At 33.6% G+C, this 13,978-nt stretch overlaps 1 protein-coding gene across 1 annotated transcript; it reads right to left on the bottom strand.

The window, feature by feature from the left end:
- Positions 1 to 65: 65 nt before the first annotated feature.
- On the bottom strand, positions 66 to 13,260 carry LOC112690524 (leucine-rich repeat-containing protein 15-like). Its single transcript, XM_025564555.1, has 10 exons — positions 12,707 to 13,260; positions 9,286 to 9,436; positions 8,149 to 8,220; positions 8,004 to 8,075; positions 7,513 to 7,581; positions 3,674 to 3,927; positions 3,455 to 3,588; positions 2,941 to 3,200; positions 1,314 to 1,439; positions 66 to 415 (listed from the first exon to the last, which is right to left on the bottom strand). The coding sequence occupies exons 1-10, from the start codon at positions 13,257 to 13,259 to the stop codon at positions 253 to 255; spliced, it is 1,854 nt and encodes a 617-aa protein (XP_025420340.1). The 5' UTR covers position 13,260; the 3' UTR covers positions 66 to 252.
- Positions 13,261 to 13,978: the final 718 nt, after the last annotated feature.

Genomic DNA, 13,978 nt, shown 5'->3' with positions numbered 1-13,978 from the left:
TATGTTAAAATTACTGTATAACGGCGGCCTCAGATAACCGCCTTCTTATCTGCTAGCAATTAAACTGATCAATTAAAAAAAAAAAAGAAACAATACGCGCGCGCGTAAAGTGCATGCGCCTATACGTATTATCAATTGCGCGAACAGAAATATAATATTTATAACACAATTGAGCGTGGCGGATAATAAAGAAACCATTATAACAATCGGTTTCCTACGCCGCGACGACGATAATATTGTTGTTGTGTTCCGTCATCGGATGGGCACGCGAGGTGTCAGCTTCACCATGCTCGCCCATTGGCCGTCGCACAAGTCTTCGAACGTCATGTCCTCCACCGGTCTGCCACCCAAATCCCTTGGGCCCCGACACGTCGGGTTTGAGTCCCATACTTTCTGCCGGTTTGCCCGCAGCCACCTACGTACAAACAACGTGGTATGAGGAAAACGAAAATATTATTTAAACGACCTAACCGAAGAACGACGTGGTATTGTGTGGTTCGTTCCATGCGGTAAACGCGCGTACAGGGTCGTGGACTATTGTAACGGGACTGCTGTAAGCTGAAATGAAAACATTCTTTCGCGATGCATTAACTATGGTATTATATCGCACGAAGAACGCACGTGCGTCGGACTTTTGGTTTCACGCAAATCATAACATCAGTGTTGCGATTTTGTAAATCACCGTATGACAATAAATCTATTCGCGTACCGATAAAATCATGCGCTTGTATAATATTTATTTTTAAAATAGGCGGTTAATGTAATAGCGTAAGGTGAGGTATTTATTTATTTGTTTTTTTATCGCGAACAGTAATGTTCATGTGAACAAGTAATCGCACTTTAAACGCATTACCTATGATTTCCTTAAGTGCAATGACGGGATCAATTAACGAATACCGTTTTAGTTCAATATGTCGATAATAAGTAATAACGTAAAAGAGTTATAAGTTCAAAGAGAATTTGATTTTTGAATAATCCAGTCACGTTGTGAGTGAAGAAAAAGAAAACCATTACGAATACGAGTATATTTTAATTCAGTTTATGTTGTTTACTTTGTTGCGAATGAAATATTCGTTCGGTTGAAAGAAGTAATTTATTCAAAAGACATAAATCAAATTACGAATACCTTTTCGAGTGACATAAAAGTAAATGGACGTAAAATTAACCAACATCATGTTTTTGAATAAACTGTATCGACTGCGCACTGTACACCTATAAGGCGACTAAGATGTTTATTAACCCATAATGTAGTGCGATAAGTAATAAAATAGAACGTGTAATATAGTCCGATTTTTGAAAATATGCATAATTACCTTGCCAAGTACAATATGGTGCAATCACAATGCCACGGATTCTTGGAAAGTTTCAGTGACACCAAATTGGGTAAGTGATCGAAACAATCGGTCGGTAAAAATTGGAACTTGTTGCTGTCGATGTGCCTGTAAAATAAATTAAAACTATGTTTATTTTCAGAATTTTTAATCGGTTCAAATGAAATATAACTTGAGAAATAGATAGATCGATAAATCAAAAAATATTCTTACCATAATAAGATTTTAATAGGCATACAATTTAAATCCCTATTAAATAATAACAAAAAACAAAAAAAATGGAATTTTAGCAACTAATATTGAATATGATTTAACATTTTCTGTAATTACACGCAATATTTTCAAAGTTATTTTAATATAATTATAGTTGGCACTTATACATGAACTGAATACGCTATTGGCCCAAACAATAATTGGACTTTACGAAATCATGATGAGATTATAAATAGAACTAGATTATAATTATAACTAGAATACCGTTCAAAAGCTATATTCTACGTCTTTTGTAAACTATAATATCATAGCATTCCAAGGACATGTGATCACTTTTTATGATTGCAAAACATAAAAATAATAATTGTGATTGAAAAAGCATTTATAACACTATACGACCGAATCATGAGTAATCGAACGGTTTTGTAATAGTGTGTTTATTTAACGTTTAGATTATTACTACTAGGTTAATGTGTGCAACCGACGTAAGAAAAATAACGTTTATGAATATTCTTTAAAAGTTTTAAAGTTTTTACGCAAATGAGTAAACGCTAAAAGTTATTGTAATCGAACGTTCGAGTGATGATAATATAATTATACAATAAAATAAACAGTGGCTCGATAAGACGTTTAGTGATTTATAAAAAAAAAACATTAAACTACGATATTACATTGTTCACGTTGTTTTGACCAGGGAAAGTAATCGCAATTATTAAAATATAAGTAGGAACAAACTTGATTGACTCATTGTCGATTATTCGGATAATACTAAATGTGTTGCACAATTGTGCACAATTTATTTGTGTTCATAGTAAGGTCATTAATAATGATACATTAAAATGTCTGTCAATAGCTAGATATAACTAAAGTTATATCAAGTGTATAGATTATTGATTTAATTAATGTTTTTGTTATTTTTTCTTCTATTTTTATTAATTATAGATGACGGTTTATTGTTTTAGAAACTAACCCTAAACTACAAATTAATTGATGTAGATCGATGTTTTAAATCATATTCATAATACCATAGTATTGGTGAAAATAAAAACATCGAAAAAGTCGAATACTAAAAAACATTAGGTAATAATTAATTAATAAAGTAATATCGAAGAAATTGTGTTGCATTTCATTAAAGCCATCAATCATTAATCAAGTAATAATTTATTAAGTTGTAATGTATAAACAATTTCATTTTAAATTAATAAAATTTGAATTATTTTTTTATATTAATTTATTTCAACTGATCATAACATATTCTTTGTATCATGTGTTGAGAACAACATATTTCTCCCAACAGATGTCCAACATGTTTCAAATGTTCCCAAAGAAAAATTTTTATCGTTATAACAAAGCTTAGAACGATTTATTCTCGAGTGTATAGAATCGCCAAACTTACAGTTTTTTGAGATTTCTCAACGGTTCAAATAGTTTGTCATCGATTATCTTCAATACGTTGTTGTTGAGGAATAGAGACGAAAGGTTTTTCAGACCACTAAAGCTGTCCACGTCCAATTGCTGGATGTTGTTGGAGAAAAGATAAAGTTTCTCGAGTGACACCAGGTTCTTGAACGTTCGTTGCGGTATGAAGTCCAAGTAATTCTGACCGAGATGAAGCTCGTTCAGTGCTACCAGGTCCGTGAACTCGTTGCCGTTCAGCTGAAAAAACACACAACACAAATGTTATAACACAGAGATGCGTGCAAAGGTCACTTGCATAATTATTTGAACATTGGTGGAAATAAGTAGGGGGCTTAGCTCCTTCAAAATCCTACCAAGTTACCCTAAAAACTATTGCGAAAGTATACGAAATGTGGAGTTCTATGCATATCGCTAAAAAAAAATCGTAGTCCCCCTCCCCAACTTCTTCGACGGATTTCCGCCAAAGGTAGGTAAATCATTTTCCCCCTCACCATAGCTATCCAGTTTTCGGTCAGATCCAAGTACACCAGCCGTCGCATGTTGTTGAACAGCCCCGGACGGATGAAAGATATCCGATTGTTCCTTAACGACAACACTTCCAGGTACTGCACGTCATCGAAGACCCCTGCGATTAAAACAGTTATTACTACTCAGCATGTTCCGTTCACATTACATTCGTTCGCGAGACCAAAAACTCGCGTCATACATGCCCAAAGGGAGCTGTTGCAGTTGGTTTTCTTGTAGCTTCAGCCTCTTCAATGACACGACGCCGCGGAACGCGTCGGATGACAGCTCCGACAGCGCGTTCGCCGACAAGTCGAGGTCTTCCAGCCGTCCGAGATTTTGGAAAATCGATCTCGGCAGCATTTCTATCTGATTGTCGTACAAATGCAAAAGCACCAGGTTCCTGGTGAACTCAAACAGTTTTTCCGGCAGTTGTTTCAGGTGGTTCATCGACATGTCCCTAGAACCGTATTCGAGCACATGGGCATGACATACTATTAACAAGCACCGTATCGAACGGTCGACGTGAAACGGAAATGGGACCGTTCGAAACGACAAGTCTTCGTTTCGCTAAAACGCGTTCGCGAATCGTACAAATTTTCCGTATAATTTACATTTATTATTGAGCGTGTGTTGATGAAACGTATAAGATACAACAAGTTTCGTAGCAGTAAAATTAATTCAAAAATATTTTGTGTATTTTATAGAATCGATAATAGATGATTGCATCTTACAGCAAATTAGTCGATTATACAAAAAAAAATAAATAAATTTTAATTAGGTACATTTTCTTACTCATATAGAATAACAAAAACGGAGTTCTGCATATCTATATACTTAAAAATAGCTGTAATCATAACATAGCTAATAGACCTTACGGTCTTCAAGTTGGGCATGCTTAGAAGTTATTTACATTTAAATATATTTATAGGCATGTAAGGTATGCGTTTTTTAAGAGAAATTAAAAAACTTATTTCTTAAATTCGAGAAAACCCTATAAGAAAAGTATCACAAAATAACAAAGGAAAAGTAGCATATACAAGCTTATAGTTATAGCATATAGCATATAGCTGGTACTCGTATGTTTGTTAATAGAAAGTAACAAATTAAATATCCAGTGAAATATAAACAAATTATAAGTACTACTGTGGGTTAACAAAGAAATTAAACTCCCGAGAATTATCTAAGGATCTAAAAAAAAAAAACATTTTTATATTACACTGATGTATCCGGTAATTTTGAATGAAACAAAAACATTGGCCACTGATAAAATCAGACGAAAATAATAAATCGAATAGTTATTCCAAAGTACAATCATAACAGATGTAATAAAAAATGGTAGACCCCAATGAGCAGACCATGTCTGAAGTAGTCAAAATTATTTAATAAAAGTAGTGATGGAACAAAACCTGCGTGGAAAAAGACCGCTTGAAAGATCCAAAACAAGATGAGAAGACTTAGTTAAAAAGGATGTGCAATCGCTAGGTAGAAACATGAATTGGAAAGAAAAAACAACGAATAGGGAAGGATGGAGAAGTGGGTGTGAGATGGTCTTAAAAGTACCAGTAACTATATAAAAAAAAATGCGTTTTTTAGTATTGAAGTATACGGATATTTATCAAACGTAATGTTAAATAAGAATTATTAATTAATTGAAATTGAATACGAACAAAAATATGTTTAAACATTATTAAAACTTTGCAATAGATATTAGCAGTTTTTAATTGTTGCATATCGAGTGCAACGGCAACAAATATGTTTTAAGGAATTTATGCCACTTAAATTATTTCTTTCATTATTCAAAATCATATACATTTAAAACGCTCTACTATAGATGTATAAGCTAGGTACAAATAATCTTATGCAGTGAAATATTTCTGTTGAACAGGTAAGTACATATTGTTCGGTTATTAACACGCAAACAGCTAGTCGATTCAATAACAAGTGGCTATTGATTCGACATGTCAATAATATTATATCATCTCACACGCTCAAATAAAAAGTTATTTACATTTTAAATGTTTGCCGTTTGATGAAAATTCGTATTAATATATCGTCGTCATTTTTATCGCAGTTCAACAACCGTATCAACAGTTTGACACCCTCAACATAGCCAACCTGGGTACACGGTTTTGAATATGATATAAAAATAATCTATGTCTTATTGCAAATGGAACGGTTTATGAAAAAAAAAAAAAAAAAAATTATATAACGATAATAACGATAGACATAAAACTGGTTTAAAAACTTTTAATCGACCTTTCTCCATTATTACTCGTTCATTCACTTTTTCGTCATCAATTTTTTTTTTCTCGCCACTAGTTCGTAGATATTTCTCTATCGTTGAACATTATTTCTACTATGCGTATAATACTTACACCATTATCTTATTATTATTATTCTAATCCTCGTGGAAAGTTAAACCGCCTACTATCATATCGTTTAAACAATTATAATATTATAAAATTAAAAATCGATAATGATTATTTATAGTATGAATCATCATCGTTGCGTAATATATGTTTAATCTGTGGTGTTAAAATCACTATCTGGTAGTGTTCTGCATGGTCCGTTATTTTAAGGACCAAACCGGACTACAAATCTTACCATGGGATTAAAGTCGGACCGGACCACACTTAAACGTTAATCAAAGACCGAAATTGGACCGAACTGTCGGTACGTTCTTAAAACATTTTGGATCGTTTATGGACCGTACCATATGATGCTTTTAGTATTAAACTGGACTGAACTATTCGACTTTATAAACAAATTTATACCTAAAGTTGTAGGTTTTTTTCATTTTATTTGTTTACATAACAATATCTGTATTTAAATTTTAAATACTATGATTAGACCGAAAAGAAATTGGAATCAATACTTATTACTCTGACAAAATAATAAAATTATACAATCACCTTATAATACAACTAGATAAGCAATTAATCTATACAATTTTACATGGGGTATTACCAGTGGGTGACTTTCCCTATCAAGTGACTTTTGTTATGTTCACATTAAATATATTGTTATCACAATGACTTATTGTACAAATTATGTGTATAGATTATCTTTTCATTTCAAATATAAAAAATAAAAATAAAAATAAAAGAAGTACGGTTATTGGGACCGGACTGAGACCGGGCTAGATTGAAAATAGTGCATTTGATCTAAGGAATGGATCGAACTACTCCTAAAAATGATTGAACCGAACCAAACCAACGATTCAATAGTTTTTGTATGTTAGGACCGTACTAGACCGGACCATGCAGAGCGCTACTGTCTGAGGTGTTCAGTTGCATTAACAATAATATTAATAATTATACGTAAATAAATGTGGTTAATGTGAAACCGAGTCATAGGAAACATAATAATTTATATTGCGGATCGAGTGATATGTAGAAAGTTTCAAGTTTTTTAATTGATATCGTGTTTCAACAAATATGTTCTATCAGGAATTGATAAGGTAAAATTTATAAATACGTACAGACATAAATATAACGATACACCCACACCCATCATACTGTCAAAAAATATGATTTCAGTTAATAACGTCTCTCTTCGCGTTACAGATTAATCTAATTTCGGAGGCTACATGTGCATACGTGATGTTTAAAACGTGCTGTACCTGACGAAACATGTGACATTTAAAACAAAAACATGTGATTCCAAAGTTCTAGAATGCAACAAATACAATATTGTAATGTGTTGACTATTGCTGTGTTTTCGAATATTTTTTCTTGTTCAATTATTTATTATGGCCAATCGTTAGTTTAATATATCTTCTAGCAAACAGGTGCACGCTTATTATAATTTTATAATATTATCTAACAGTATTTAGATCAATCGCCTTAGAATAATATTATATAACGTCTAAATACATAACTTCGAAATATAATTGTTGTTTTAAGGCAAAAAACCTATAAACAATTAAAAGTAAGAAAAAAAACCACACAATTCGTATGCATTACCCAGCAGCTCTTTGATGTTACAATATTATATTATTAGATATACGTGCGCCGTCCGAGAACTACGTCAACAAACTTACAATATCTGTAGTTTCAAGTTTCTTTTGAACAGCAACGGCATATCAATCAGATGATTTCTGTGAAACCTCCTGAAAATTTCAAATAAAAACGGTATATTTTGCTTAAGTCACGTTACACTATGAAAGCGTCACACCTGCACGTATTGTCTTCGTCCTACGAACGTAGAACATAGCAAATTTACGTTCAATTGAACCAATTTTGTGTCGTTACCTTTAATGTTAAAGTGAACTGAACTGTTATCAAACTCAAAAGGAAAAACATTATTTGCCTGATGTATTAGGTTTTTTTACGATGGTTGATTTGTATTTTTAAGTGAATTATAATTATGTATAATGTTACAATTTAATAAATTTCTAATTTGTTAAAGCTAACAACACAACACTGGTTTTACCGAATGCAAATTCGTTATGTTGCACGTTTGTAACACGGAAACAATGAATGCGTGTGTGACGTCCACTTAAGACGTTTAATGGTGAAATATAATTGTTACAGTTTTGTAAGACTTTTCAGCGTATTGAAGATGGCAGTGGGTACGTAATCAATATCGTTGTCCGTCAGGTCCCTGAAATGTACACAAGTGCAAATTGTTTAGCATATCATTCGGGCGCCACATACGACAATGATTACACACTTACAGTTCCGTTAGGTTGGTCAAGTCTTTAAACACATCTTTGTGCAGAGACTTAATGCGGTTGGTGCTGAGATCGCTGTAAAATTATAACCGTACAACACATTATAAACGTATAACGTCGGAGCGAAACGTCAGTTAACGTTGTCATTTATTTGGGAAATTTCATAAAAATGCAATTAAACTGAATCGAAATTGTAATAATCTCCGTTTAATAATGAACAGCAATAGAAAAAAAATCGAGTCATACCACCAGTTGATTATTATTATTATAATTGTGAATATTAATGAAAAATCGAAAATCTCAGATTTGGGCATAAATAAGTATAGATTGTATATGTGGTGTACGAATTATTACGTATTCCAAAGTAATTGAATCAATTTAACATTTATAATATTGCTTTGATTATTGGTTCGTTACACGTGAGCCGAATTAATGAATAACACAATATTATGATAAAAATAATATAAAGAGGTCAATAGAAACAACTTCTAATCTGAATTAAACATTTCTCAATCGTTCGTTTATTTTTTAAACATCGCGAGACACGCGCATGTGTGTGCGTGTGTGTGAAGTGTTTGGTCTGATACATATTTTTCAGATCACGCGTTGCGTACACATTTCAGACTCGGACTCGCTATTTCACAAGATGATTTTAACAATAGGAAATTGCTTTGTATGTGTATTACGCGCGTGGTGTACCCGAATGTATAGAGTAGTTTCGAAGAAAAATTCGTTCAATTTTATCACCATGTTGACATTGATATTCAGTCTTACAATAACACAGTCTGGTATATAATCATTTTATTTTTCGGTACCTAATAATTTTTTTTATCCTGACGAGTCATCGAATTATAGTATGGCCTCGTTAAATGGTTTAATGTGTTTTTAAACGTTCTTTCGTGAAGGAAAAAGTGCGTGGATTATACAAGTTTCAAAAAGATTTTTCAATTTGATTCAATAGTAATAATAAAATAATAACAATAATAATAATATGATCGCGGTCATCTCTCTCTCTCTCGCACGTGCACGCCGGGGTAAGGTTGTTATAGATCTTTACTCACGCATTCGGTCCGTTACGATACAACTGCGGCAAAAAAATTATAATATACAAGTTTTGAACGGCATTCCTGTAATATTTACATTTCGTTGACGTCGTGCGGCAGAATTTGGCCCGGTGGGATTTCTTCAAAGTCCTTTCTCCAGCAGCTCACCGAATGCGTTTCAGTTCTGCACTTGCACGGTCCGTGGTTGCACCGTTTCCACCGGTCACCGTTCGACACGATTGTCCACACTGAAACGGTGTAGATATTCAATTATTTATTTAAATATCACCGGATTATAGTAATATTATACCAATATCTGCAGACACGATACTGCGTTTGACCAATTAACCATTCAACACAATAATATTATGCATACTATAACCGACAAGGCGTTAACAAGTTAAAAATTATAATTCAACAGTTAAAACGTTAATTTTGTTGTAATTTAACTTATTAGTTTTAGATTTTAATTAATTTCACTAAGATTTTATTTAAATTAAATTAAATTTTTTGTATCCAATATGATTAATTAGTTATCATACGGTTAAACAAATTAAATTTTTAATTTAACTAAAATAATTTTATTTAAAATGAATAAACAAAAAAACCGATTAATCGGTATATTGATTTATTTAAATTTGTTTTTTTCAAAACGATGACCGCCTTTTCGCAAAGGGTGATCGATTATATAAGGATAATGTGTAAATATTAATAGCGGTTGCGGGAAGTCTGTCTAATTTGGTCGCGATATTGCGTTTTCCATTTAACCATATTTTATTTACGGGTTTGCGGTTGAATTACTGATCGGTTCGCGAGAATCGATAACTGACAAAATGCATAGTGAGGTCCAAAAGTTAAACGTAGAATGTAGTTTGAAAATTGAAGTATTTCTTTGTAAAAAAAAAAAAAAAACTCATAACAAAATGGTCTTTAATATTTAACTAAGTTAACCAAATTGAAAGTAACTTTTAATTTTTAACTTTTTCTTATTAATGGATATTAACTTCATTGAGTTGAAAAAAAAAACATCAACTTGCTCAGTCTTGCTAACTAAACGTTTAAATCATACAATAGCATATGTTGTTAATTTAATGAAAATAATATTAGAATTAATACACATTTTTAAAGTAACATAATTATTAATAACTTCTTCGAAACTTCATAAGAACCCTAATGTTTGGTTAAAGATCAAGTATTGTAGGACAAGCGTAATTTGACTATGACATCATAAGTGTGAAATAACGGGATTTGAAAACAATAAACGTTTTGAACTATTGAATTAATTTAATAGTTCGTTGAACACGTTTAGCATGGTAAAATATAGTCAAGGAAAAACACGAGTCACGACAAAACCTAATTTATTTTTAGATTGCTTTTTCCGATAACATTAATAAAATTACCATATCTAGTTAATTCACGTTTTGTTTGCATTGTTAAATTGTTTTTGCAAGTAAATTAAACTACAGTTTACCGTCAAAGCTCTAACATATAAAAATATGTAAAATTCAGAAAATTATGTTGTATATATATATATACATATAATTGTAAGTAAATATTACAGTGTGCTCGGCGATAAAAATATCTAGCGGTTGATTTTAAATTTAATCAAGTTTCTCCAGAAAAGATAAAAGACATTGAAGTAAAATAATTTTGAACAACTTATTATTTTATAAAGTTTTTTTTCATTTTTAAATCTACTTTAAAGTGAGTGAATTTAAATAATATCCAATCATGTACCACGATGTGAAATACCATATTTATATAGGTTTTTAAGATTTTTAAAATTTCAAGAGTTACTGGTGAATTGATCGCACATTACGTAATTTTAGTGTATGGTTATACAATGCACGTTTGAAAATTCTGTTAAACCTCTAACAAAATAATTATTTTATATTGATAAATTACAATATATCTATTATATTATTGTTATAATACAACTCGAATACAATTGAATGCTATACAATAAACTTGTTATGAACTCTACTCGAGCGGTCGAGACAGTAATTTATGTGCTAATAAGTTATAATCTACACGAATAGATTTTTTTTCTTTTTAAATTCATTTCGTTCTTACGGTATATTAATTTATCATAAAAGATTTTAGTAACGATCGAGATTCATCGCGCGTACGCTTATTAGTAAAACAAAATAGACCGAAATAATTTAATTTATGTTTAGTCATGTTATAAAGTATTATAACTGCACACTGGTAAAGTAACATTTCTCAAAGCAACTTTTGTAATTTTTCTTTAGTTTATTTAGTCATAATAAAACTCTAGTAAGTAACAGATAACAAAAAGAAAGATTAGTTAGTATTAATTCATAAATTAGATTATATAACTTATTAAATAAAAAACAAAATTTTTATTTTTTTTATTAAGAAAATATAACAATTACTATCTGTGCAATTTTTCGAACAATAAGGAAAAAACGAATTTCAATTACAGAGCACTACAGTAAAATAAAATGTAATTATGTGATTAGTTTTAATTTTAATGCGATATAAAACGATACTTATTTAATTACCTCCAATGGGAAAATAATTTGTGATAATATTCCTACGCACAATAATTATAAATGAGACTAATTGTGGCGGTAAATGATCGAACAATAATTTATTTTATTTTACTAAAAAAATATGAATAGGTTCTGTTTTCATTAAGCACTATTAGTTACGGTTGAATAGAAATACAGGTATATTTTGATCCCGACTTATCGCTTAATTCAATACAGAATGACTACTGTCAACTTTATGTTACAAGAAAGCTAGTTTTCAGAAAATTGAAATAATGCGGGCCGGAATGTGAAACTGGATCTATGATCGAGCTACGAAATGTGTTCAACGAACTGATACAACAAAATCAATATTAATCATATTTAAATATCAACTATTAATTAATATTAATCATATTTAAATATTTATCAATCAAAATATAAAATATTAGTTCGATAGCAGATGAGAATATTAATATAAACGATGTACTTATATTGTACTAAATGAAGACGGACGGATAAAGGTTTTCTCGAAATTTGATCAGATAATAAAGTTTAAGAGAAGTGAAGCGGGCCATATTGTAATGGTACACAAGCTACCAGTTGCTCATCCATGCACACGAACGTTTAATTTTTCATCGTAGTAACGATAAATTAACTCGCTTTAAATCAATATCACTTTAGCGGTGTGCGGTGTACGCGATATTAGATATCTGCATTCACGACGAGGATGTTTTTTTAAGTCCTCCCCCACACCCATACACGAAACGATCGGTTTGTCGATTTGCTGACAAGCCGAAGATCGACGGGTACATCGATAGGTGTATGGTAATGTTTGTCAGCAGTTTATCGACGATCGACTTGTACGGCGAACAGTGTCAGTTGTCAATTACTACTAGGGAAAAACGACGAACCGATCGTTTCGCCTATGGGAAAGGGTTTTACGGACTCTTTGAGTAATGTACAATCCCTCGATTCGATATCGCTGCAGCGACATCGAGCGCGGCAATAGGAATCGATACTCGCCGGGCTGTTCGACGGACCGGAGCCGCCTGTCCAAACGCTGCAGCCTGGCCTCGAGCACGGAGCCGCGGTCTTCGGCCACGCCACCGCCCTCTGCACCACCCCCGTGTAACTTCTCGTTGATCGGCCGCACCGCGTTCGCTAGGTCGTCGCGCATCCTCACGTACGCCTCGCAGGCGTTTAAAACGCACACATCCACGTGCTCGGCTGTCCTGTTGACGTGCCACGGCACCGCAGCGGCCATCGACGACGACGTGGTACGAGGCGGCGGCCGCGGCGCGGCCATCGGTGGCCCGGACGTGGCGGCCACCGCGGAGACAGCCGTGGCTGCGTGACCGCACTGGAGCAGCAGCAGCAGCAAAGGACCGGCCGCCGGCCACTTTCGTTTGCCGCAGCCGTTCGCGTTCGCAGCCGTCTCTTTCATGGGCGCTGGACGACGTGTGGACGTTTTGGGGAAATCGCACCGCATCGACGTGCGTCCGTCTTCGCACTGCCGTCGCCCGGCGAATATGGAGCAATTGTCGTTGCGAATTAGCGCGTCGAAATTAACGAACATCCGCTGCGCGCATCACCCCGCCGACGATCGAAGAACCCGATTCCTCCGTCCGTCGTCGGAACGACACGTCAATGTTGGTTCTTTTGTGCGAGTTTATTACCTCCGTCCGGTCCGAGACTCACGCAAGGGGAGGAGACGATCGATTTCCGCGACGGATCCGCACCCCGCGTTCTATTGTTGTCGCAGGATGTCCCGTTTTAGATTGGATCGCAGGAGCAGCCGTCCCGGATTCGATCGCAGTCCGGCAACGTCTGCGGAAATGTCAATTATTTAAAAACGTAACCTTCGAACATCAAAGACCGTTTGATTGGACAAAGATTGTTTTGTTTATTAACATTTTCGAAACCATCACGATTTCATTGCGTTATGAACTTTACGATAGACGCGTTTACTGCAATAACATTGATTTTTGTAGAAGATCCGAATGTTGTGCAATGGATTGCAGATTAAAAGTATAAAAGTTGACCGTTTCGATCCTAATTATTCATTGACGTTTTTTTCCACTTGTTTTTGTAGGTTATTTTAATTTTGCGTTGACGTATTATTCGTACTTTCGTGTCCCTAGGATTATTGTCTATATTTTAAAACGGGCCGAATGACTAGAAGAGTAATTTCTTTAGTTCTCAGCCCCCAAAGCCGTCCTGGAAGTTCTCAAATTCATACCGGTTTCTACATCATTATCGTGCGCACATTAAACGTTTACTTAACGGTCCCTATTT

The sequence above is a fragment of the Sipha flava genome, unplaced genomic scaffold (genome assembly GCF_003268045.1).
Source record: "Sipha flava isolate LNK unplaced genomic scaffold, YSA_version1 50_pilon_pilon, whole genome shotgun sequence".
NCBI classification, from domain to species: domain Eukaryota; kingdom Metazoa; phylum Arthropoda; class Insecta; order Hemiptera; family Aphididae; genus Sipha; species Sipha flava.
Note: the sequence above shows the minus strand (reverse complement) of the source record. Positions and strands in the feature narration are given on the sequence as shown.